This window comes from Oryzias latipes, chromosome 13, assembly GCF_053564925.1.
Source record: "Oryzias latipes strain Hd-rR chromosome 13, Olatipes_Hd-rR_3.1".
In the NCBI taxonomy this organism is placed as follows: Eukaryota; Metazoa; Chordata; class Actinopteri; order Beloniformes; family Adrianichthyidae; genus Oryzias; species Oryzias latipes.
In genome coordinates this window covers 37,059,024-37,084,953 of record NC_136249.1, presented here as the reverse complement: position 1 = coordinate 37,084,953, position 25,930 = coordinate 37,059,024, and the positions used below count along the sequence as shown (strand labels likewise).

At 49.5% G+C, this 25,930-nt stretch overlaps 2 protein-coding genes across 5 annotated transcripts; one reads left to right on the top strand and one right to left on the bottom strand.

The window, feature by feature from the left end:
• Positions 1-1,874: 1,874 nt before the first annotated feature.
• LOC144981627 (uncharacterized) lies at positions 1,875-10,876 on the bottom strand. 3 transcript variants are annotated; one of them, XM_078929838.1, is made up of 4 exons: positions 10,673-10,876; positions 8,760-8,961; positions 3,566-4,331; positions 1,875-3,479 (listed from the first exon to the last, which is right to left on the bottom strand). In XM_078929838.1, exons 1-4 carry the CDS (start codon positions 10,778-10,780, stop codon positions 2,681-2,683), a joined length of 1,875 nt encoding a protein of 624 aa, XP_078785964.1. In that variant the 5' UTR covers positions 10,781-10,876; the 3' UTR covers positions 1,875-2,680. The 3 variants fall into 3 exon arrangements, with proteins under 3 accessions (XP_078785964.1, XP_078785965.1, XP_078785966.1); XM_078929839.1 differs by lacking the exon at positions 10,673-10,876 and adding an exon at positions 10,340-10,502; XM_078929840.1 differs by lacking the exon at positions 10,673-10,876 and adding an exon at positions 10,216-10,328.
• An 8,840-nt stretch (positions 10,877-19,716) lies between these two features.
• Positions 19,717-25,616, top strand: rnf168 (ring finger protein 168). 2 transcript variants are annotated; one of them, XM_078929857.1, is made up of 7 exons: positions 19,717-19,851; positions 19,927-20,125; positions 20,207-20,277; positions 20,342-20,497; positions 24,481-24,554; positions 24,623-24,683; positions 24,775-25,616. In XM_078929857.1, the coding sequence occupies exons 1-7, from the start codon at positions 19,732-19,734 to the stop codon at positions 25,303-25,305; spliced, it is 1,212 nt and encodes a 403-aa protein (XP_078785983.1). In that variant the 5' UTR covers positions 19,717-19,731; the 3' UTR covers positions 25,306-25,616. The 2 variants fall into 2 exon arrangements, with proteins under 2 accessions (XP_078785983.1, XP_078785982.1); XM_078929856.1 differs by having other exon boundaries at positions 24,748-25,616.
• Positions 25,617-25,930: the final 314 nt, after the last annotated feature.

Sequence of the window (25,930 nt, the reverse complement as noted above, 5' to 3'; positions counted from 1 at the left end):
ACTCTCACATTCACACCTAGTGACAATTTGCAGGAACCAATGAACCTATTCTGGTAGGAGGAAGCCACCCTGTTTCTTGAAACGGGGTACAGCTTCAGATCTGACCTCCAAATATTTGTGTGTAACCCTTGTTCTATCCTAGGCTCTTTAACACTGGGAGTGGAGTTATCTAGAGCAGTGTTTTTCAACCTTTTCTGAGCCACGGCACACTTTAACCTTAAAAAAAATCCCGCGGCACACCAGCATCCAAAAATTAAAAGAAAAAAGAAAAAGAGAAACTCATAGTCTGTATTGATCTACAGCCCCTCCACAATCTCACATGCATTTTTGAGATAATTGTTACAGAAAAAGCTGGAAACTGCAGCTGTTTTTTTCTAAAAGATGCAATAAAAGATAAGTTAGAAGATTTTAAAACAGTTTGATGTGTGTTCGTTGGTTTCAAGACGTTTAACAACAGATCTCCTTGCGCTGTCACTCTCACAACCCAATGCATCATGGGAGATGTAGTGCATAAAACGGCCGGAGATCGAGTCTCTGAGCTTCATGGTTTTGTTCACTTGTTCCACAGTCTGATGCCGGATTCTGTGGAAAGCTACAGCGCAAAAGACGAGCTTTAGCTGGTATTTTTGTTGGAATGACGCCCTGGGAGGGGGGGGGCCTTCCCGCGGCCAGCTGGGGGGCCGGTCGCTCGGGGGGAGCCTTCTTCCCCCAGTTGTGCCCATCCGCCTGCTCCTCCCCGCTCTCACCCAAATAAATGTTGCACACAGGTACATAGGGCCCCGGGAACTGGATGGGCGAGTCATGCTGGGGGGCCTAACTGGGGGCGGGGGGCAACCAGAAGATTGTAAGTATGTGTGCGAGAGTTCATGGGTGGGACGGACCTGGGGGCTGGCTCGCTGGGATCCTCTGGGGCTTTCCCTCCCCATCACAGGGTGGGGGGGACGAGGGGTAACATAATATGGCGGGTTGTAGAGGGCAGGGTTATGGGGGGGGTTGTGGGTGCGCGGCGATCTCTGGGTTGCTTGGGTCGGGTGCCGGGGCTGGCTTGCAGACACGGGGCGCCGGTCGGGTGGTGGGGGGCTCATGGGTTCTCTGGGCCCTGGCCTCGTCCTTGGCCCTTGTCTCGGTGCCCGGTGGCCCCCATGGCTACCAGCGCTCCTGTCCTGTGGCCTGGGGGCCGGACGTCGGGTTCGCTTATGCCTCTGGGCGTCGGGGGGGGGGGGGGGGGGGGGGGGGCCTTCTCTGCGCCTGGCTGGGTGGGTGGGCGGTCCCCTCCTGGGCTGCTTGGGTCCGGATGAAGGGGACGCTCCTGGCCTGGGGATCTCTCCCCGCCTCTCCTGGTCTGGCTGGGGAGGATCTTGTTCCCCTCATGAACACACGGTTCCCTTTGGCAGCATGCATGTATCTCCACCCCCACGTGGACGTGCACACTGCTCCCTGTCTGCTTCATCCCTCCTCCTAACCCACAGTGTATTGATGGACAGATGTCTTCAGAATTTCACAGTTGGATGTAATATTTGTCTTTCCAGCAGATCTGGTAGAATTGTTACAGCTTAAAATAACTCATTCAAATCAGTGCTTGTATCCCCACTTTCTCCACCTCTCTTCCTTTTACTCCCCCCCCCCACACTCCCGCATTCTTACCCTCTCCCTCCCCACACACACTAAATGTGACAAATAAATAAAAAATAATACAGCAAAAAGGGGTTTATATAAATCTACACCCTGGCTTCTCTAAGTTCTATAACCTCTTTTTGTGATAGTAAAACCTGTCCAACACTAAAAGCCTTCAGCTCTGATCTGCTTGCTCAGCTGTTGGACAGAAGGAAAAAAAATCAGTCAAAGTGGTAGAAAACCTCTTCAGTGCTGAAAAGTGTGTGATGGATTCCTGAATCATTTTATTAATGCATCACTTTGCAATAACAGCAAATCTATGACTGTGTCCATTCATTCATTTGTTCACCAAAACCAGACTTTCCAAAGTGAAAAACAAAAACAGTTTATTCCAGAGAAAAGATTTTAGGTCAAACTTTGCAAAAGTCAGAGAAGTGTCATCACAACAGGAGGAGTTTTTTAGAGGAATTTTGTTCAGGATCAGGTCTGGACCTGGATCAGAACCCTCCTGGAGTAGGTCCAGGACCTGGAACAGTTCCCTGAAGCACATGAATGCAGCAGCTCCAGAACATGAAACCACCAAGAACTGGAAGAACACCATGAAGATGTTCTCTGTGTTCTACAGAAAAATGTTTGGTTCCAGCTCAGATGTTGGACTTCTCCAGGAAGATACTGATGTGAAGAGAGAACCAGAGAACCAGAGGCTTGAGTTTATTCAAGTCTGGCTCTGCTTTCAATTAGTCTTTACGCCTTTAACAAGTTCAAACGGATCTGTTCTTTCAAACCTTTAAGTTTGATCAGAGAAACAGGGGGGGTTCTAAAAATAGACCCAGAAGCAACATCTACAGGGTACCAGAGGAGACCCGAGGCCGCGGGTCTTTCCAGTCTGCTGGGTGGTTCCAAATCGATGACTGATTTTCCGAGATGAGAACATGAATGAAGCGTTGGTCAGAGAATCTGTCGTCATTTTGGGTGAAGTCAGAGAGCCAGCTGCTGTCCATCATCTCTCATCGCCTCACACCTTTGTCCAGGTGAAGTTCATGGAAGACAGGAGGCCCACAGGTGTTCACACAGGAAGTCTGGTGTCTCTGGCTGAAGACGCTGGTGTCCAGGGCTGGAGGTCCTGCTTGAGGGAGGAGCTGCTGGACTCGGGAACATCGTCTCCACAGCGATGCTTCCTGAGCTGCCGGGAGTCGGAAAAGCCCTGCCGGCAGCGGCCGCACGCGTACAGCTTGATGCCCGTGTGGAGCTGCATGTGGGACTTCAGCTGGTTGGACTGCCGAAACCTGCGGTCACAGACGCTGCACTTGTACGGCTTCTCCCCGGTGTGGACCAGCAGGTGGCGCCGGTAGTTCTGTGGCGTTCTAAACTCCTTGCCGCACTGGACGCAGCGATGCGGCTTGATGCCGGTGTGCAGCAGCTCGTGCTGCTTCAGCTGCGACGCCAGCAGGAAGCCTTTGCCGCAGACGACGCAGCTGTGGGGGCGGACGCCGCTGTGCTGGCGGACGTGGTACAGGTACAGGTGGCGCAGGTGGAAGGCCTTGCCACAGGTGTCACAGGTGAAGTCCTTGCTCTGGCTGTGGCTCTTCTCGTGCATCCTCAGAGTGCTGCAGCTGCTGAAGCTCTTCGGGCAGGCCTTACAGCTGAACGGTTTGACGGCGGCGGACGCGCGGCGGCTCACGTCCCCGCCCGGCTTGGGCCGACCTGCCCCCCCGTGAACTACCTGCTGGTGCTTCTGCAGCTGGCAGTTGTAGAAGAAGGTCTTACCACACAGGTCGCACATAAAGGGCTTCTCCACGCCATGAACCAGCATGTGGGTCTTCAGAGCCCAGGTCCCCGAAAAACCTTCACCACACTGATTACACCTGGAGGGGCAGTAGGGAAGGAAGGGGACAGGTGAGATGGGGGGAGCCTCATTCCAACGCCAACAGGAGGTCTGTGCGGCTGGTACCTGTAGGGCTTCTCGCCGCTGTGCAGGCGCAGGTGTCTCTGCAGGTTGTACTTGAGTCCAAAGCTCATGCCGCAGACCTGGCAGGAGAAGGGCTTCTCCCCGGAGTGAACCACCCCGTGGTGCAGCAGCCCCATCTTGAACTTGAAGGCCTTGTCGCACTCGCTGCACTTGTACGGCCGCTCCTCCGAGTGCGCCCTCTTGTGGACGCGCAGGTTTCCCGTGGTGGAGAACCTCTTGCCGCAGGTCTGGCAGGGGTAAGGCCGCACCCCCGTGTGAACAGTCTGGTGCTCCTCCAGGCTCTTCTTCCTGATGAAGCTCTTGCCACAGATGTCACAGATGAAGGGCTTGACCTTGGCGTGTGACACGCTGTGGTACCGGAGCGCGCTTTTGGAGGTGAAGGTGCGATCGCAGGTGTCGCACTTGAGCGGATCCCTCTCCAGACGGTGAGACGCCTGGTGCGCCCGCAGCTGCCGCAGCAGCCGGAACTTCCTGTCGCAGACGTCGCAGCGCAGCAGCCGGTCGGGGTCGCTCTCCTGCGCCGCCCTCATCTGGTGGCTGATCTGGTGTCGCCGCAGCGCCCGCTCGCCGTAGAAACCTTTATCGCACGAGCTGCAGGGAAAAGGCTTCTGGTGGGACGAGGCGTGCTTCAGGAGCTGGTGGTGCTGGTGGAAGCCCTTGTTGCAGAGCTCGCAGAAAAACCTCTTCTCCTTGTACAGCTCCCTCCTCCTCCTCCTCTCCTGCTCCTTCTGCTGCTCCTCGTTCAACGCTGCCAGGAGACACAACGGATCAGTCTGACGGAAAACACCGCCGAGACGCTGAGGGTGGAACCCAATGTTGTGTTCAGGGAACGAATGCCGTGTTCAGGAACGAATGCCGTGTTCAGGGACCCAATGTCGTGTTCAGGGACCCAATGCCGTGTTCAGGGACCCAATGTCGTGTTCAGGGACCCAATGTCGTGTTCAGGGACCCAATGCCATGTTCAGGGACCCAATGATGTGTTCAGGGACCCAATGCCGTGTTCAGGGACCCAATGTCGTGTTCAGGGACCCAATGTCGTGTTCAGGGACCCAATGATGTGTTCAGGAACCCAATGTTGTGTTCAGGGACCCAATGTCGTGTTCAGGGACCCAATGTCGTGTTCAGGGACCCAATGTCGTGTTCAGGAACCCAATGTTTAGTTCAGGGAACGATTGTTGTGTTCAGGGACCCAATGTTGTGTTCAGGGACCGAATGCCGTGTTCAGGAACCCAATGTTGTGTTCAGGGAACGAATGCTATGTTCAGGGACCCAATGTTGTGTTCAGGGACCCAATGTTGTGTTCAGGGACCCAATGTCGTGTTCAGGGACCCAATGTCGTGTTCAGGGAACGAATGCCGTGTTCAGGGACCCAATGATGTGTTCAGGGACCCAATGTTGTGTTCAGGGACCCAATGTCGTGTTCAGGGACCCAATGTCGTGTTCAGGGACCCAATGTCGTGTTCAGGGACCCAATGTCGTGTTCAGGGACCCAATGTCGTGTTCAGGGACCCAATGTCGTGTTCAGGGACCCAATGTCGTGTTCAGGGACCCAATGTCGTGTTCAGGGAACGAATGTCGTGTTCAGGGACCCAATGTCGTGTTCAGGGACCCAATGTCGTGTTCAGGGACCCAATGTCGTGTTCAGGGACCCAATGTTGTGTTCAGGGAACGAATGTTGTGTTCAGGGAACGAATGCCGTGTTCAGGAACGAATGTCGTGTTCAGGGACCCAATGTCGTGTTCAGGGAACGAATGCCGTGTTCAGGGAACGAATGCCGTGTTCAGGAACGAATGTCGTGTTCAGGGACCCAATGTCGTGTTCAGGGACCCAATGTCGTGTTCAGGGACCCAATGTCGTGTTCAGGGAACGAATGCCGTGTTCAGGAACGAATGTCGTGTTCAGGGACCCAATATCGTGTTCAGGGACCCAATGTTGTGTTCAGGGACCCAATGTTGTGTTCAGGGAACGAATGCCGTGTTCAGGAACGAATGTCGTGTTCAGGGACCCAATGTTTTGTTCAGGGAACGAATGTTGTGTTCAGGAACCCAATGTTGTGTTCAGGGAACGAATGCCGTGTTCAGGAACGAATGTCGTGTTCAGGAACCAAATGTTGTGTTCAGGGAACGAATGCCATGTTCAGGGACCCAATGTTGTGTTCAGGGACCCAATGTCGTGTTCAGGGACCCAATGTCGTGTTCAGGGACCCAATGTCGTGTTCAGGGACCCAATGTCGTGTTCAGGGACCCAATGTCGTGTTCAGGGAACGAATGCCATGTTCAGGGACCCAATGATGTGTTCAGGGACCCAATGTTGTGTTCAGGGACCCAATGTCGTGTTCAGGGACCCAATGTCGTGTTCAGGGACCCAATTTTGTGTTCAGGGAACGAATGCCATGTCCAGGGACCCAATGATGTGTTCAGGGACCCAATGTTGTGTTCAGGGACCCAATGTCGTGTTCAGGGACCCAATGTCGTGTCCAGGGACCCAATGTCGTGTTCAGGGACCCAATGTCGTGTTCAGGGACCCAATGTCGTGTTCAGGGACCCAATGTCGTGTTCAGGAACCCAATGTTTAGTTCAGGGAACGATTGTTGTGTTCAGGGACCCAATGTTGTGTTCAGGGACCGAATGCCGTGTTCAGGAACCCAATGTTGTGTTCAGGGAACGAATGCTATGTTCAGGGACCCAATGTTGTGTTCAGGGACCCAATGTCGTGTTCAGGGACCCAATGTCGTGTTCAGGGACCCAATGTCGTGTTCAGGGAACGAATGCCGTGTTCAGGGACCCAATGATGTGTTCAGGGACCCAATGTTGTGTTCAGGGACCCAATGTCGTGTTCAGGGACCCAATGTCGTGTTCAGGGACCCAATGTCGTGTTCAGGGACCCAATGTCGTGTTCAGGGACCCAATGTCGTGTTCAGGGACCCAATGTCGTGTTCAGGGAACGAATGTCGTGTTCAGGGACCCAATGTCGTGTTCAGGGACCCAATGTCGTGTTCAGGGACCCAATGTCGTGTTCAGGGACCCAATGTCGTGTTCAGGGACCCAATGTTGTGTTCAGGGAACGAATGTTGTGTTCAGGGAACGAATGCCGTGTTCAGGAACGAATGTCGTGTTCAGGGACCCAATGTCGTGTTCAGGGAACGAATGCCGTGTTCAGGGAACGAATGCCGTGTTCAGGAACGAATGTCGTGTTCAGGGACCCAATGTCGTGTTCAGGGACCCAATGTCGTGTTCAGGGACCCAATGTCGTGTTCAGAGACCCAATGTCGTGTTCAGGGAACGAATGCCGTGTTCAGGAACGAATGTCGTGTTCAGGGACCCAATATCGTGTTCAGGGACCCAATGTTGTGTTCAGGGACCCAATGTTGTGTTCAGGGAACGAATGCCGTGTTCAGGAACGAATGTCGTGTTCAGGGACCCAATGTTTTGTTCAGGGAACGAATGTTGTGTTCAGGAACCCAATGTTGTGTTCAGGGAACGAATGCCGTGTTCAGGAACGAATGTCGTGTTCAGGAACCAAATGTTGTGTTCAGGGAACGAATGCCATGTTCAGGGACCCAATGTTGTGTTCAGGGACCCAATGTCGTGTTCAGGGACCCAATGTCGTGTTCAGGGACCCAATGTCGTGTTCAGGGACCCAATGTCGTGTTCAGGGACCCAATGCCGTGTTCAGGGACCCAATGTTGTGTTCAGGGAACGAATGTTTTGTTCAGGGAACGAATGCCGTGTTCAGGAACGAATGTCGTGTTCAGGGACCCAATTTCGTGTTCAGGGAACGAATGCCGTGTTCAGGAACGAAAGTCGTGTTCAGGGACCCAATATCGTGTTCAGGGACCCAATGTCGTGTTCAGGGACCCAATGTTGTGTTCAGGGACCCAATGTCGTGTTCAGGGACCCAATGTTGTGTTCAGGGAACGAATGCCATGTTCAGGGACCCAATGATGTGTTCAGGGACCCAATTTTGTGTTCAGGAACCCAATGTTGTGTTCAGGGAATGAATGCCATGTTCAGGGACCCAATGATGTGTTCAGGGACCCAATGTTGTGTTCAGGGACCCAATTTCGTGTTCAGGGACCCAATGTTGTGTTCAGGGACCCAATTTTGTGTTCAGGGAACGAATGTTGTGTTCAGGGACCCAATGTTGTGTTCAGGGACCCAATGTCGTGTTCAGGGACCCAATGTTGTGTTCAGGAACCCAATGTTGTGTTCAGGGAACGAATGCCGTGTTCAGGAACGAATGTCGTGTTCAGGGACCCAATGTTGTGTTCAGGGACCCAATGCCGTGTTCAGGGAACGAATGCCATGTTCAGGGACCCAATGATGTGTTCAGGGACCCAATGTTGTGTTCAGGGACCCAATGTCGTGTTCAGGGACCCAATGTCGTGTTCAGGGAACGAATGTTGTGTTCAGGGACCCAATGTCGTGTTCAGGGACCCAATGTCGTGTTCAGGGACCCAATGTCGTGTTCAGGGACCCAATGTCGTGTTCAGGAACCCAATGTTTTGTTCAGGGAACGAATGTTGCGTTCAGGAACCCAATGTTGTGTTCAGGGACCCAATGTTGTGTTCAGGGACCCAATGTTGTGTTCAGGGACCCAATGTCGTGTTCAGGGACCCAATGTCGTGTTCAGGAACCCAATGTTGTGTTCAGGGAACGAATGCCGTGTTCAGGAACGAATGTCGTGTTCAGGGATCCAATGTTGTGTTCAGGGACCCAATGCCGTGTTCAGGGACCGAATGCCGTGTTCAGGAACCCAATGTTGTGTTCAGGGAACGAATGCCATGTTCAGGGACCCAATGATGTGTTCAGGGACCCAATGTTGTGTTCAGGGACCCAATGTCGTGTTCAGGGACCCAATGTCGTGTTCAGGGAACGAATGTGTTCAGGGACCCAATGTTGTGTTCAGGGACCCAATGTCGTGTTCAGGGACCCAATGTCGTGTTCAGGAACCCAATGTTTTGTTCAGGGAACGAATGTTGCGTTCAGGAACCCAATATCGTGTTCAGGGACCCAATGTCGTGTTCAGGGACCCAATGTCGTGTTCAGGGACCCAATGTTGTGTTCAGGGACCCAATGTTGTGTTCAGGGACCCAATATTGTGTTCAGGAACCCAATGTTGTGTTCAGGGAACGAATGTTGTGTTCAGGAACCCAATGTTGTGTTCAGGAACCTACCGCTGACGGCTTCACCCTGGTGCGACGGGGGTTTAGGACTCGGGGCGCTCTCCCTGAAAGGGGCGTCGGTTTCCAGGCGGCCAAGTCGCTCCTTCAGAGCTTTGTTCTCCGTCTCCATGCTGGTCTGGAGCTCCAGGAAGACTCTGTAGATCTGGCGAAGGGCTTCTCTGGACATGGCGTCCAACACGGCAACGAGGCGGGCCTGCAGGGAGCAGAAGGTTTTGGTCAGACCGCAGAAACCAGCGCCGCCCACTGCTCTGACGGCGGACGTGATTGGAGGAAAACAATGGGAGACAAAACTGTAAAGCAGAGCGGAGCAGGAACTGAAAAACCGTCACATGCCTGCCCTCATGGTCTCACACACACACTAACACACACACACAACCACAATAAAACACACACAGGCCCACACACAAATACACACACCCACACTAAAACACACACTAACACACACACCCACACTAAAACACACACAGGCCCACACACAAATACACACACCCACACTAAAACACACACTAACACACACACCCACACTAAAACACACACAGGCCCACACACAAATACACACACCCACAATAAAACACACACTAACACACACTAATACACGCACCCACACTAAAACACACATAGGCACACACACTAATACACACACCCACACAAAAACACACACTAACACACACTAATACACACACCCACACTAAAACACACATAGGCACACACACTAATACACACACACACACAGGCACACACACTAATACACACACCCACACAAAAACACACACTAACACACACTAATACACACACCCACACTAAAACACACACAGGCACACACACTAATACACACACCCACAATAAAACACACACTAACACACACTAATACACACACCCACACTAAAACACACACTAACACACACTAATACACACACCCACACAGGCACACACACTAATACACACACCCACACTAAAACACACACAGGCCCACACACAAATACACACACCCACACTAAAACACACACTAACACACACTAATACACGCACCCACACTAAAACACACATAGGCACACACACTAATACACACACCCACACAGGCACACACACTAATACACACACCCACACAAAAACACACACTAACACACACTAATACACACACCCACACTAACACACACACACACACACGCTAATACACACACCCACACTAACACACACACACACACGCTAATACACACAAGCACACACACGCAAACACGCTAATACACACACACACGCTAATACACACACACAAACACACCAAAAAACACACACGCTAATACACACACACACACACACAGGCACATGCACCCACATACAAACACACCTAAACACACACACACTAATACACACACACAAACACACCAAAACACACGCTGATACACACACACCCACACACACACACACATCAATACACACAAACACACACCTGAGTGAAACCCCGTTGTAACGGGCAGAAAGCCTGACTAAACGGTGTCTGGTTCCTTCAGTGGTTCCATTGGGGTTCTACCTGCAGATCAAGGGGTTCTACGTCACGTGATGAGGTCAATTACCTTTACAGGTGAGTTAGTGGTTCAATGTGATAAACTTGGAGAAGTTCTTTACGGATTCCAGGACATCAACTGTTGACAGATTTAAAGCTTTGGTTCCACTGAACATCCGCTTCCGGTCATGACGGACATCAAAGACGCCGGTCATCACAAAAATAACGTTGATGCGGATAAAATTACGTCCTTTCCTTTGAAGGAGTCTAAGCCCCGCCCCTGACGGGTCACGAGGACGTCCTACGCCGCCGAAGCGTCTAGCCTCACACTTCCTCCCTTCCTCACCCTAAACGCGGACACGCGCTGGTCTGAGCCGACTCTCCAGTCCGGGTCAGAACTCACCTCGCTGCCCTCCCGAACTCCCGCAGTTCCTGGTCGCAGCAGCGCGGAAACGGCGGCTTCCACGGCCGCGTGCAGGATTAGCTCCGCTTGAGCGCGAAAGGCCTCCATCTGGACTGCCGCGCTGCATCATGGTCAAAACTTTGCACCGTCCATTTCCGGGTTCTGGTAGCATAGCGACGGGAGCCACGCCCCCTGTCGTCTGCGGGGAAAGGAGCTTCGGACCAATGAGTTATATCACTAGAGGAGACATCACGTGGTTCCTCATGGGAGGAGAGCACCGCCATCTTGGTGAGGTCAAGTTACTACTGCAGTGCAGCATGTGAACACATTTTTTGCAAAATGCCAGTTCATTGTGCGGGTTTCAACTGCCAAAATCAGAGATATGAGTCCACGAAGGAGGAAGGCAGAGCATTTCACAGGTAAGTATTATAATTTTTTTTTTTTTGTAATGCTGCAGGGGCTTCATTAATAGAACACATGTTGACATGCATGATGCTGCAGGGCTGTTATCAACATGCTGCATGATGTACGGATAATTGCTGTCAACATAAATGTAAACTTTATTGTGTAAAACCTGTATACAGTATACTAGGACTAGGCTATTATAGTAATATAGATTTATACATTTCTGACTCAGTGACTGAACTTTTCTTGCAGGTTTCCAATGGATTCAGACTTCAGGAAAAAGTGGATCTTAGCAATGAAAAGATCTAACCCAGATGGATCACTGTGGTACCAACTAGTAATACAGTCTGGATATGTTCAGAACATTTTGAAACCCGGTACCAGACCATGTGTGTTACACAAATTAATCACTCACATGAACCAGGAGTGTAAATCTATTGTTTTTCTTTGTTTTTTGTTTTTTTAAAAGAGAAAATCTGTTGTTGACTTATGGACTTATTGTTGGCTTATTATTGATTTATTATTATCATTTATTATTATTATTTATTATTGATTCATAATTATTATTATTATTATAACTGACTTATTATTTATATATTGTTATTATTTATTATTATTATTGACTTATTGTTGGGCTTTTCTAAATCATTTAAATTACATGTCAAATAGGTCTAAAACTTCGAAATGTTTAAAAAGTATTTTTAAAAATTCTTTGTAATATTTTGTTTATTTATAAGAAGTCCTGCAACTATGCATTTTTCATTAAAGTTTGAGCTTTTAAGGTTGACTGTTTCTCTTATTTAACAGCAACAATTGATGTATATATATATATGAATAAATTATAAACATATATTATATATTTATTTATATGTATAAATAAAATAGAAATATTAATAAATATAAATTATATATAAGCTACTTAGATGCCACCAATGTCTGTAGAAATCATTGTCATGTAGGCGTCGTCGACCTCACCAAGATGGCGTCGCGCTCCGCCACCGTCGGCCAGGCTTCCCAAGCGGGCATGTCTCCTTTAGCGATATAACTCATTGCTTTGGACCTTTTTTCAGTAGCGGAGCAGAAGGAAAACACAACTTTTTTTAAACAACTTTATTGTGTAAAACGGAAGAACAATACAAAACACCATTTTACAAAATAAAATTCAGATATACCAGGGGAGCATACCTATTAAATACATTTTACATAAAAACGTTCAGGTTTCTGACACTTTCATATAGACATACAGCTTTCTGATTAAGACTCTTGGAGATGTTACTGATATACATTTCAATTTGGTTGATTAAAACAGGGAAAAATATAGAAGATGAAGAAAATTTACATTTATGTACATAGAATTTGCCAAAAATAATAATAAGATTAATTATGAGTTTTTTATTTGAGTCCAAATTTTTATTATGAAGGCCAAAAATTATATATTCAAACTTTATATTAAAGTTGGGGTGAATGCGATTTTTAATCAATTGTAAACATTTTTTCCAAAAGATTCTAATTATAGTACACCTGCAGAAAGACGTAACATTCTGACGTCACGCGGAACGCTAGCTTCAGCTTTTCTGAGCTTCTGGAAACAGTTCAGACGTAAAATCTGATCATCTGGTTTTTGTCCCATCAGCTACATTCTATTGGGCTAATTCTACATCTAACATTAAATGGGAAAACTCTGGTTTTTACCACAAAAGTCTTCTTGACAAAGTCAAAGAAATCTCATTTAAACACAGATTTATCACTGATCTAAATGTAAAGCTGACTTAATCACCAGTTTCAGAAACATGCTCTCATTTGTTCTGGTCTGTGAATTCAATTAATTAATTATCATCCACAAATTCATCACCCACTCTATTTTTGCTGATTTTCAACTTTAGTATAAAATACTTGGTTTCATATTTTTAAAAAGGGAAATTGTAATTCTTTCATTTTTATAAACATCTTGTTATTTGTGGCTAAATTTTATATTTACAAAAGTAAATTTGCTGATAAAAAACATGCATTCTTTGTACTCAAACTGGAACTGCAGCATTCTTTTAAGTAATTTCTGCTTCCAAAAATACAAAGGCTAAAGAAAAAATTAACATCTTTAAATCTTTTGGATCAGTGTCATAAGTTATTTCTATTGTTTCAATTTTTTCTTTTTTTCCTATTTTTACTTTACTTTTCCTTCTGTGATTGCCTTAAATGGTTATTAAAGAAAAACAGTTTGTTTTAAAAATCTGTAATACTTTTGTTCTTAATTAATTTTGTTTTTAATAATTAAGATTTTCATAAGATTAAAACAATTGTATTCTGTGTTTAGAACTGTGTTGTGTTCTTTTATTTAATTTTTATAAATGTTGCATTTTTTATTACATTCTGCAAATGTTCAATAACACATGCAGTGCAGACCTGACAGACAGGCCACAGTTTGTCCGACTGGGCGGCGTCCTGTCTGACGTGGTGTTGAGTGGTGTGGGAGCCCCACAGGGCGCTGTGCTCTCCCCATTTCTGTTCACCTTATACACCTCAGATTTTCAGCTCAACTCAGAGTCATGTCACCTACAGAAACTCTCTGATGACTCTGTGGTTGTGGGGTGTATAAGCGGTGGACAGGAGGAGGAGTACAGGAGGCTGGTGGACGGATTTGTGGAGTGGGCTGGAGAGAATCACCTGCTGCTCAATGTGGACAAGACCAGGGAGATGGTGATCGACTTCCGGAGGAAAGGGACAGTCTTACAACCCCTCTGCATCCTGGGCAAGGATGAGGAAGTGGTGGAGGAGTATAAATATCTGGGTGTGACTATCGACAGCAGATTGAGCTGGAGGAGCCACAGTCCTGCTGTGTCCAAGAGGGCCTGCAGCAGACTCTACTTCCTGAGAAAGCTGAGGTCCTTCAATGTGTGCAGTAAGATGCTGGGGATCTTCTACCAGTCTGTGGGGGCCAGCACCCTGTTCTCCTCCGTGGTCTGCTGGGGGGGGGGGGGGGGGGGGCAGTATTGCAGTCAGTGACGCCAACAGACTGAACAAGCTGATCAGGAAGGCGGGTTCTGTCATTGGCTGCAAACAGGACACATTTGAAGCAGTGATGGAGAGGAGGTCCCTGAACAGACTCCTTTCAATCATGGACAACCCAGAGCATCTTCTCCAAACAGCGGAGCTCCTTCTCCAGGAGGCTCAGACAGCTCCGCTCCAAAACTGCCCGGTAGAAATCCTTCATACCCAACACAATGACCCTGTACAACAACTCACTATGCAAAAGATGACCTTTGCACATTTCTTTCTTTTTTTTATTGCGCTTTTTTTTGCACAGATTTTTACTTGCACTCTCTGGAAATAGCTTTTTAAATTATACCACCTTATTGTTTACATTTATGTTACTTTTTTTTTTGTTTTGTTTTTACTGGCGACCTTGGGGATCAATGTGGGATCAATAAAGAATAAAGAATATCTATCAGTCCAGTGCGGGGAAAAAAACATCAACAAAAGTTCTGTTGGGCGGTTTTTGGCTGAGTCTGGCGGTTTTCAGATGACTTTTGGGCTGGAAAACTGTGACTCTATCTGGCAACACTGACGCAAACTCTCTGTCATCAGCGAGTTTCTCTCTGCCCCCTGGCACGTCAAGTTCCCGGCAGAAGATCACTCCGGACCGCGTGCGTCCTCCTGCTATCAGCTCTACAGTTCTCGCCCGATAAATACAAGCTCATCAAGGAAGCTGGTTTTGACGTGGTATGGAGCCAGCAGATGAACAAACTAAAATCAAATTTAATTATTATAAAATACTCATTAGTTGTGCCCTGGCCTGGGTGGCGGGCGTGGGCGCCCGGGGGGCGATGTTCTCTGCCTGCTGCCGAGTGGCGTTGGGGGCTTCTGGCTGCTGCTGCGGCGGGGGTCTGGGTGTGGCTGGTTGCTCCCCCTCCTTCTTCCCACATTCCACCATCCATTTTAGAAGAACATAAACACTCACCTGAGCACAGGTGTTAGCTCACCTTTGCACTAACAAATTGCGTGAATGAATGAAAGATTTCACACTAGTTGGTTTTAAGGCATAAGTATGCGTGTGAACACTATCTGTTTTGTGTACATGTCGACAGGTGGACATTTTTGCAGCTAGCAGGTGTGTTTATAACATTTGAGTGTGTGTGTGAACAGGCCCCGCCCTTTTTGTACTACATTTGAACCTTACCATAATGATTAACAACCAGTAAACTTGTTGCTTTATGCTGCTTCATGGTCTTATCCCCCTTCCCCTCCTATTATCACCCTCCTACACCCCCCTCTCTCTAACGTCCCTCTCTCTTCTTCCCTCCTTTCCTTTTCCGTCCGGTCCAACACAAAAGAATTTCAAAAATAATTAAAATGAATAAAGTTTGGCCTCAATTACAAAAGGGGTTTATTCAGACATACCTTTGGTTTGTCTGAAGATTAATAACCCCTATTGTTAAAGTAAAATATGTCCAACACAAGAGGCCCTCAGCTCTCATCTGTCTGCCCAGCTGTTGGACAGGACAAGTTGAAAAAAAACCAAATACTCATTGTTTTCCAAAGTCACAGGGAGCCACAACAGAAGGATGAAAGACCCACATGTGGCTCCGGAGCCATGGGTTGCCGACCCCTGCCCTAAAGTTTTATGGAAACTTTGTTACATGGAATTGTACGGAGCCTTATGCCAAACTAAAAGTACGGGAATGCCAAGCTGAAGAATGTGAACATAAACATATTTTACTGCATGAGTTGTCTGACTGAAATATTATTATTCATTTTTTTTCTCATGTTTCCAATGCTTTCATTTGGTACAGCATTCTCACATGTGGGATCAATAAAGTAATTCTGATTTTAAAAAAAACAGTTCAGGCATAGGATTCAATGTGCTTCACCTAGACAGGGAAAAAGGTTTACTGTGTTTACTACATTACATAGATTACTACTGTCTACGTCATGTTCCAGTTTTAGGGTGAAATCATCATAAACTTTACTTTGGATCATTTTTTTTCCAAATATAAAATCTGTGAGGAGAGACTGTTTGTATCAGTGAGCAGGAAAGTAAAGCCCGTTGATGATATTCTGGACGTTTTAGTGGGATTTTGTAAATGCAGAGAAGCAGGACATTTAAGACTCCACACTTAGAAGACATAGTGAGGGAAAAAGGAGGAGGAAACTTTATTGTCATTTTATCATGATAAAACGAAATTAGGCTCTCTGGTCCCGGGCCAGCCGTTTACATTCAGACATAAATAAATATAGTATCAATAATAATATCAATGTGATATCAGACTGTTACGGAGTATTGCACAGAAGTATTTTTCAATTGCACAGTATGTTATGTTAAGTATTGCACAGCCCTGTGATATTGCACTTGGGAATTAGCTTGTTGTCCATGGAGAGTGGGGGGGGGGTGCAGTGATCAACCGGAGTTCAGCAGTCTGACTGCTTCAGGAAAGAAACTGTTCCTCAGTCTGGTGGTCCTGCTCTTTATGCTCCTCAGTCTCCTGCCTGAGGGGAGCAGGGAGAACAGAGGGTGTGAGGGGTGGGTGGGGTCTTTCTGGATGCGGGAGGCCCGTTTCCTGCATCTGGTCTTATAGATGTCAGTGGTGGACGGCAGGCTGCAGCTCACAGTCCTCTGTGCAGCTTTTGTCACTCTTTCCAGAGCTTTCCTCTCTGCTGCAGAGCAGCTGCCGTGCCACACCGTGATGCAGGAGGTCAGGACGCTCTCCACCACACACCTGTAGAAGGAGGTCTGGACTGGGATCCCCATCCCAGCCCGCTTGAGCCTCCTCAGGAAATACAGGCGCTGGTGTGCCTTCTTGACCAGGCAGGAGGTGTTGGTGCTCCAGGTGATGTCGCTGGAGATGTGCACGCCCAGGTACCTGAAGCTGGAAACCACTTCGACAGCGTCCCCTCCGATGTGAATGGGGGGAGGGGGGCATCTGTCCTTCCTGAAATCCATGATCGTCTCCTTGGTCTTCTTCCCGTTGATGCAGAGGTTGTTGTCTCTGCACCAGCTCTCCAGATGTTCCACCTCCTGCCTGTAGCCGGACTCATCGTTGTTGGAGATGCGTCCAACCACAGCTGTGTCATCTGCAAACTTCACGATCAAACAGCTAGGGTGACTCGCTGTGCAGTCTTGCGTGAGCAAGGTGAACAGGAGGGGGCTCAGCACACAGCCCTGGGGGGAGCCCGTGCTGAGGGTGATCGGGGAGGAGGAGACGTTGCGGATTTTTACAGACTGTGGTCTGTCTGTCAGGAAGTCCAAGACCCAGTTGCACAGAGTGGGGTTCAGTCCTAGTGCGTGTAGTTTCTGGGTGAGGGTCTGCGGGATGATGGTGTTAAAAGCTGATGTGAAGTCCACGAAGAGCAGTCGAACGTACGCGTTCTTGTTCTCTAGGTGGGTGAGGGCTGTGTGGACCACAGAGGAGATGGCGTCCTCTGTGGATCGGTTTGACCTGTATGCATATTGGTGCCGGTCCTTGGTGATATCGATGGATTCTGTGATGCGGGTCATGACCAGTTTTTCGAAACATTTCATGACTATCGGTGTCAGGGCAACCGGCCGATAGTCATTCAGACCTGTCACTGTGGATGATTTGGGTATTGGAATGATGGTGGCGGTTTTCAGGCAGGTGGGGACCACTGCCTGCATCAGGGAGGTGTTGAAGATGTCTGTCAGCACCTCTGTGAGCTGGTGTGCACAGTCCTTCAGCACCCGTCCAGGGATGTTGTCGGGTCCAGCAGCTTTGTGAGGGTTGATCCTCTGGAGGGTCCTCCTCACCTCAGCGGGCGTCACGCTGAAAGGCTCTTCGCCAGGTGGGATGGTGAGTCTGGTGCTGGGAGGGGCAGTGTTGGAGTCCTCAAAGCGGGAGTAGAAGAGGTTGAGTGCGTCTGGTAGAGAGGGGTCCTCAGGGCATTGTGCATCTCTGGTGTTGTAATCTGTGATGCACTTAATGCCCTTCCACATACTCCGAGGGTCATTCGACGTCAAGTGTCCCTGAATCCTCTGAGCATAGGCGGCCTTGGCCCTCCTCACCCCAGCATGCAGCTCCCTTCTTGCCGCTCTGAGTGCCACCTTGTCACCTGACTGGAACGCAGCATTCCTGTGTTTCAGCAGAGCCCGCACCTCTGCGTTCAGCCAGGGTTTCTGGTTGGGGTAGTCCGTTACAGTCCTGGTGCTGGTGACATCCTCCGTGCACTTACTGATGTACCCGAGGACTCCTGATGCATAATCCTCCAGGTCCACCTCCCCCTCATGCGAAGCTGCCTCCCTGAAGATCTGCCAGTCTGTGTGCTGGAAACAGTCTTGCAGAGCTGATGCAGCCTCACTAGGCCACACTGTGATGGTCCGCTGTGTTGGTGCCTGTCGTCTGAGGAGAGGGCGGTAAACAAGGACCAGCATGATCGCAATGTGGTCTGAAAAACCCAAATGAGGATGGGGGACAGCTCTGTATGCGTCCTTTTTGTTGGTGTAGACACAGTCCAGAATATTATTTCCGCGTGTTGGAAAGTTGATGTGCTGGTGGAACTTGGGCAGAGTGTCTGTCAGGTTTACATGGTTGAAGTCCCCTGCAATCACGTAAAAAGCCTCCGGGTGCTTGTGCTGGAGCGAGCTGATGTTGTTGTGCAGCTCCGTTAGCGCTTCGTTAGCGTTAGCATTAGCATTAGCGCCCGGCGGGATGTAAAAACAGAGACAAGTTTTTTAAATAGGACGTCCTGAACTCAAATGAGTTTTTTAAAGTTGTGAACTTTGAAAAGGCTAGACCCCCATTGTCATAGCTGTTTTTTCTTTGTCAACACGGTTCTTCCAAAGTAAATTAAATAATACAAGATTGCCTTTTTTTGAGGGAATCATAAAGATAAAATGTCAGTTTGACTTTTTTTTGTCCTGCGACAGACTGGCGACCTGTTCAGGATGTCCCCTGCCTTCGCTCACGAGGGGGCGGGATAGGCTCCAGCAACCCCGTGACCCCGAAGGGCACAAAACGTTTTAAAAAATGATTTAGTTTGACTTTTTTAATGGATCGGGCAGATTTTTTTTAGGTCTGCGTCCTGAGAATGGACTGATGGTCGGATGTTCCTGCTGTCCATCCAGACGTTTTGCAGGAGTGGGAATGCATTTGATGCCATGTATTCATGCATTGTTTCTTTATTTATTCCCTAAATTATGCCAATTATAAGGGCGGTGGTTTTATATAATAATAATAGGCGAACTGCAGATTTTCCCCCTCAAATTTCTTCTCATCAAGGGCAAAAAAAAGCGCAGATTACGAGTTTCCTTTAACGCAACACCAGCAGTCACATGACATATTAGCGCATGCGCTTTGAGGAAGCAGGAGCTTTCAGGCGGGAGGACGGTTAGCCTTCGCTAACGACGCTGAAGGAGCCCGGTAAAGCCGCTCTCGTTCGGTTCCGGTCGTCTGTTCGGAAGCTGGACTGCGGCGCGAGGCTGCAGCGCGAGCAGCCAGAGCGCCTGCGCAGAACTTTAGCTGACACAGGTTTACCTCCGCTGGCTAAAGGCCTGTTAGCTTAAAGCTAATTGCCCCGTCGTAAGCTCACTGCTAGCACAGCAGGTCAGTCTGGACGTCTTTTTTGCCCGGAAACGACCAAAGTTAGTGCCCGACCCAGGTTCATCTCGAACCAGAACTCCCTGGATCGAGATCGGGACGGTGGTTCCAATGTCGGACAGGGCGGGAGGCAGGGATCCGGCGCTGTCCCCAGAGGACTGCCGTTGTCCGGTCTGCCTGGAGATCTTCGTGGAGCCTGTCACGCTGCCGTGCACGCACACCTTCTGCAAGGTGACCTGGTCTCTGGTTTTGGGTTACTTGCCCTGTCTTGTAGGTGCAGAACCATGACCCATTGCTTGTCCGCAGAGCTGTTTCCTGGAGTCTGTGGACAAAGCAGCTCTCTGCTGCCCCCTGTGCAGGAAGAGGGTCTCCACCTGGGCCCGGCTGCACAGTAAGAACCAGACTCTGGTGAACCAGGCCCTGTGGAGGCGGATCCAGACCTGCTTCCCTGTGCAGTGTCAGCGGCGTCTGAGCGGGCAGGATGGCGACGATGAAGACCGCCTAGGTAAGCGTTTCCACGTAGCAACACTGGTCCGTCCATCCACCCACCCATTCACCCACTCTGTGCATGTGTGTGCACGTGCAGCCCCTCTTTGTGTCCAGAGAGTGAGCCTACCTGGCGAGGTGCGACAGGAGTATGAGGATCAGGTGACCAAGGTACGGAGGGGGTGGGCGCCTGGGACGGTTTGGTACAACCCAGAAACTTTGTTCCTCATGTCAGCTGATGGAGGAACGACGGCAGCAGGACGAAGCAGAGCAGCGAGCCAGTGAAGACTACATCCAGAGGCTGTTGGCTGAGGAAGAGGAGCTACTTCAGCAGGAGAGAAGGAGGAAGCACGAAGATGAGCAGCTGGCACAACTTCTCAGCAACCAGCTGGTATGTTTGATCCCATTCAGTTCCTCAGTCACTTTATCCAACAAGGCAGATGAAGAACATCAGCCAGACTGTCACTGGAAGCTGATAGGAAGTCGTCCGTGTGTCTAGTTCCCATGAAGCCTCAGTCCTCTGGGCTTACATGTTGTCAGCGAGGCAGCTGTCTCGGGGGTCCGTCTGCCTCGGGGGTCCTCTTCTACTGCAGGGACCACAGGCTGCTGTTTGTTCATGGGCCTTGATGAGGCCTTCAGGGATGGTGGGGCTGCTGAAATGACCAGCTTTGATTCTACATTGAAGTTGGTCAGGAAGATATTTGGGGATGATCACTTTCAAAGAAAGCGCGGGACATCATCAGCAAAGAATGATGATTAAGCCTTTTTGACTTAAAGATTGTTGTCTTTTAAAAATAGGCCAGATGCAATAATAAAACAGTTTAGCCTCAGTTTAGCGTTAGGTTCAAAGGTGCGCCCAGGTGGCTAATGTAAGGGATAGTTCACAATGATGTTTGACATTAAACCGGTCCGTGGCTTGAAAAAGGTTTAGAGGCTTTACTATGTTAATGAATGTGAATGAATTGCACATTTGTGTTTGAGAATCCATAGGGCTGGGCAATATGGCCTAAAATCTCCGATTTTATTTTTTTTAATTCGATTCCCGATTTTTTTCCCGATTTTATTTTTTTTTCTTCCCCCCACCCTACTTAAGGAAAGCAATAAGTACAAACGGCAGACAACTTGAAGCAAATGCTGCTTTTATTTAATCAAACCCAAGACGAATGTAACCCCCATTTCTGGTATAATAAATAAATGAACACACTCTTGGAATCAAAGTTAAGTATAAGATTTTTCTTCTAACTCCCTTTTTGGACTTGTGTTTAAATAATTTTGTCCTGTTTTATATAACTTTTGTCTTGTTTTTGTCTAATTTCGTTACAGTCTAAACTTGTTTTCACTTGTCCAAAATAAAAAGGTTACTTCCTTACTTAAAGTCCCAGCTGTGTTTTAAGTCCCACTTTGTAGTCTGGACTAAAAGGAGACAAACATTCACCTTGACAGTAGCAGCATTTTCTAAAGGATTAACAATACAGCTCATATCTGGGCTCTAAGGTTTTAAATACATTAAGAAACCCCGTCTTCTCCACGGAGATGATGATGAAGCAGCAGAAGTCAAGGTCAACCCCAGTGGTACCCCTGCCATGGTTGCCGTATGGAGTGGGCCCCCCCTCTTTATTTGCACCTTAAACATGTAGGGCCCTTGGTAGGAGGGGGGTGCTTGGACATCACTGCCAGCAAGCAGCAGATGTCCTCCTAGCACCCTACCCGCCAATTTTAACCGCACTTTAGACATTTAGGGCCCCTTGGTGGGGAGGGTGAGGGGACGTCACTGTGAGTAATCAGGAGATGTCCCCTCAGTGCCCTACCCGCCCATTTTAACTGCACCCCCCTTAGTACACACACCCCTTCCCCCTCAAAATATACACTCCAACATGTAACACACACACATGCACACACACACCCTCACAAACACACATACACACACATTTTGCAAGGAAGGTGGGACCTAGGACCATCTGTCCCCTACCCCTTCCCTGGTGGGGGGTACGGGTCCCTTGGCGGCGGCCGCCGTGTCCCTTGGGTGCCGGTCTCCTGGGCCCGGCGGTACTCTCTCCACTTGGGGGGGGGGGGGGGGGGGGGGGGGGGTTCACATCACACCTGAGCCGGGGGTGTCCGTGTCCCTGGGGGGGGGGTTCACATCACACCTGAGCCGGGGGTGTCCGTGTCCCTGGGGGTGGGTTCTGGTCCTTGGGCGCTGGGCCCCGCCAAACTCCCAACAGTGGGCGAGCCTGGTCGGGCCATGTTTACAACACCCCTTGTGGGCCCCCCTTTTTCCCGGGGTGCTCCCCTCCGGGGTGGGGGTGGCTGGCCCCTGCCTTGCTCCTCCCTGGACCAACCGTGGGCCGGGTGGGTGGCTGCCTGGAGCGCGGAGCTGGTCTCCCTTGGGGGGTCCTGGCTCGTACCTGGGGTTGGGGCGGGGGGATGCCCGGAACTCCTGGGTGGTGGTGGGGTGCTCGTCTGGGGCTGTGGGTGCCCTTCTCCGGTGGGCCCTGCGTTGGGCTCTTCCGGCGCGGCGGGGGGGCTGCTCTCCTGGTTGGGCTGGGGCGGCGCTCTCTTTCCCTCCGTGCCTCCCTGCTCTCTGGCTCTGGGGGCCTCGCGACGGTCCTGCTGGTCCTGGCCTGGGTGGCGGTCTTGGTCGCCCGGGGGGCGGTTGTTCCCTGCCTGCTGCCGTGTGGCGTTGGGGGAATTCCGGCTGCCGCTGCTGCTGCGGCGGGGGTCTGGGTGTCGGGGTGGCTGGACGCTCCTCCTCCTTCTTTTCACATTCCACCATCCATTTTAGAAGAACATAAACACTCACCTGAGCACAGGTGTTAGCTCACCTTTGCACTACTAGTTTGCATGATTGAATGAATGAAAGATTTCACACTAGTTGGTTTTAAGGCATAGGTATGCGTTTGTGAACACTATATGTTTTGTGTACATGTTGACATGTGGACTTTTTTGCAGCTAGCAGGTGTGTTGATAATATTTGAGTGTGTGTGAACAGGCCCCGCCCTTTTTGTACTACATTTGAACCGTACCGTAATGATTAACAACCAGTAAACTTGTTGCTCTATGCTGCTTCATGGTCTTATCCCCCCTCCCCCTCCTATTATCACCCTCCAATCCCCCCCTCTCTCTAACATCCCTCTCTCTTCTTCCCCTCTTTCCTTTTCCGTCCGGTCCAACACCAAAGATTTTCAAACATGGTTGAAATTAATAAAGTTTGGCCTCAATTACAAAAGGGGTTTATTCAGACATACCTTTGGTTTGTCTGAAGATTAATAACCCCTCTTGTTAAAGTAAAATATGTCCAACACAAGAGGCCCTCAGCTCTCATCTGTCTGCCCAGCTGTTGGACAGGACAAGTTAAAAAAAAAAAAAGGTTTCTAAGACGCGCTCCTTTCATTTGTCTTTCAGCACATAAGCTAAAGCTAGGACCTGCTTGACTTTCCCTGCATGGGTTTTGCACCGGCACTAACCCTAAGGGAGGCTCAGAGGAGCGTTTTACACTGCTGCTCTGCGCCCGGGTCTCGTCTCTGGATTGTCAGGTTAACAGACTAAGGCTAGCAGAAATGTTTCTAGAAAGAAGAGCGGCACCGTCCCGAGTGGGATGGACGCCGTCTCTCCGCATGAGACCGGGCTTCCCCCAAAACGCGCTCCAGTTATCCACCAAACCAACGCCGTTTTCTGGGCACCATCTAGAAAGCCAGCGGTTAAATGATGAAAAGCGGCTGTACATTTCATCACTGACTAAGTTCGGCAGGGGACCAGAGAAAATTACAGTGTCGGACATCGTCTTAGCCAGTTTACACACCGAAGCTACGTTTAACTTAACCACCTCTGACTGTCTCCGTCGGGCATCATTACCGCCTGCGTGAATCACGACTCGACGGAACCTGGACTTACTCTGAGCTAACATCCTAAGGTTCCCATCGATGTCACCAACTCTGGCCCCCTGATAACACCTGACTGTAGCCGCTGGGAGCTCCACGTTTCTAACTTCAGAAGAGCCTATAACCAGAGTTGAGTGTTCAGCGGGTGTGTCGCTGAGGGGGGAGAACCTATTACTAACAGGTTCTGGTGCCTAATTCCAGGTCTGCAGCCAGAACTCTTTGACAATCTCTGGTTGCTTCTCTGCCTTCATGATGTTGTTGTCAAGCAACAACAGCTAATATAGCGTGTAAACAACATCCCCGCGACCCAAAAGTGGGGTAACGCCCCAGTGGCCTGGAGTCTTGGGGTAACGCCCCCCGTAGCCTCAGTTGTGAAGGTAACGCACTAGCGTTGTGCTTGGCCCTCAGGGATTTGGGGTTCGTTTAAGTTCTCCTGCAGGTTTGCGTCGGGTTTAAAGGACATCGGTGTGAAAGCTGCTTTTCTTCCCTCCTGCAGAACTCTCCACCTGTAGGTCAGGAGGGTCTTCCCGGCAGGAAGAAGGTTGACCCCACTCTAGGACAGATTGACCGGTAAGTGGGTGGTTTTCCTTTTCGTTGAGGTTCTTGTGTTCTTTGTCAGAGCTCTACCGCTCTTTCAGGTTCCTGTGCCCTCGCCCGACTCAAACAAACTCACCCCCCCACAGCTTTGTGTTGAATAAGGTAAGTTTGACCTCTGAAAGTCTGCTGAAGGGGGAGTCGATCACAAACCTTCTTGCTGTTTTAGGAGAACATCCTTCTCTTGGGTGCTCAGGCAGAGCGGCGTCTCCCTGAACTTTGCCATAAAAGACATGAAGGCCCCGGAGGAAGACCATTTCTAGAAGACAAGAGGAGGAGGAGGAGCTCAGAGTCGAATGAAGAAGAGGAGGGGTTTCCCAAAAGACTTCTAATGTCCTCCTCCCTTGACTCAGCACTGCCTGAGTCGATGGAGCCTCAGAGGGAACGCCAAAATAAGGAACTTGAAAGGAGGGGGCAGGAAGAGGAGGAGCTACAATGTAGGTGGCAGCAAGAAGAGGAGGACCGCCGGCTAGCTGTGCTCCTCCAAAAGGAGCTAGACCAGGAGGAGAGACGAAAAGCCACAGACAGAAGCAAAGGATCCTCCGACCCCTACCTGCTGCGCCAGAACAGGAGGCTGGAGGCCAAAAGAACTTTGCGCAGAGCCTCCTCCTCCGGGGGGACCCTAAGGAGTAGCTCCTCCTCTACTGGGGCGGCCTTGAGAAGGAGCTCTTCTAGTGGAGGCAGACAAACCACTCTGACAAAGATGTTCTCCAGTCTGAGCGGCTGAACCCCCCCAGTCCTGGGGTCCCTGATGGTCTGAGGGGAACCCAGCTCCCTGAAGCTGCAGAAACATACCGGAGTCTCCAGTGGGAGGGGTTATGGTTGTCACACCGTTTTATTTTGAAAGCTTATCTGATCACAGCACTTCCTGCTGTGCTGCCTTTGTCTTCCAGGTCACAGACGTGACCCAAAGTCAATTGAAAGTCTTGGTTCCTGTCACTGACTGTGTGTCTGCAGTCCTGCAGGGGGCGCTGTAAGCTTCCTGATGAAGCCACCAAACATTGTTGGTCTATTGTAAATAAAGGTCCTCTGATCATCTGCAGCTTCCTGTGGTAACTGGTTCAGAATCAGAACTTCTCCTGACAGCAGAACCGGAGAACTGTTCTGAATCGGCAGAGGCGTTTCATAAAAACAAACATCCAGACGATCAGCTGTTTCCCAGAAGACATTTCAGCAGAGGAAGGCCATCAGCCAAACATCAGTGAGGGGAAACAGGAAGTGATGTCGTCCAAAAATCATTCACAACTCCTGACGCTCTTCGAAGCTTTGGTCTGAAATAATGTGAGCTTCCACAGCGTGAGACCCAGAAACCTGCAGGTCAGCAGTTCTTCCTGGTGCCGACCGCCGTTCCT

Coding starts and splice junctions, on each gene's coding strand:
- LOC144981627 (XM_078929838.1), bottom strand. CDS start 10,780: ATGGAGGCCTTTCGCGCTCAAGCGGAGCTAATCCTGCACGCGGCCGTG. Junction 4,332..8,759: donor CCAGGGTGAAGCCGTCAGCG/GTAGGTTCCTGA, acceptor GTCTCCTGGCAG/CGTTGAACGAGGAGCAGCAG. Junction 3,480..3,565: donor AGCGGCGAGAAGCCCTACAG/GTACCAGCCGCA, acceptor CTGCCCCTCCAG/GTGTAATCAGTGTGGTGAAG.
- rnf168 (XM_078929856.1), top strand. CDS start 19,732: ATGTCGGACAGGGCGGGAGGCAGGGATCCGGCGCTGTCCCCAGAGGAC. Junction 20,278..20,341: donor ATGAGGATCAGGTGACCAAG/GTACGGAGGGGG, acceptor TCCTCATGTCAG/CTGATGGAGGAACGACGGCA. Junction 20,498..24,480: donor AACTTCTCAGCAACCAGCTG/GTATGTTTGATC, acceptor TCCCTCCTGCAG/AACTCTCCACCTGTAGGTCA.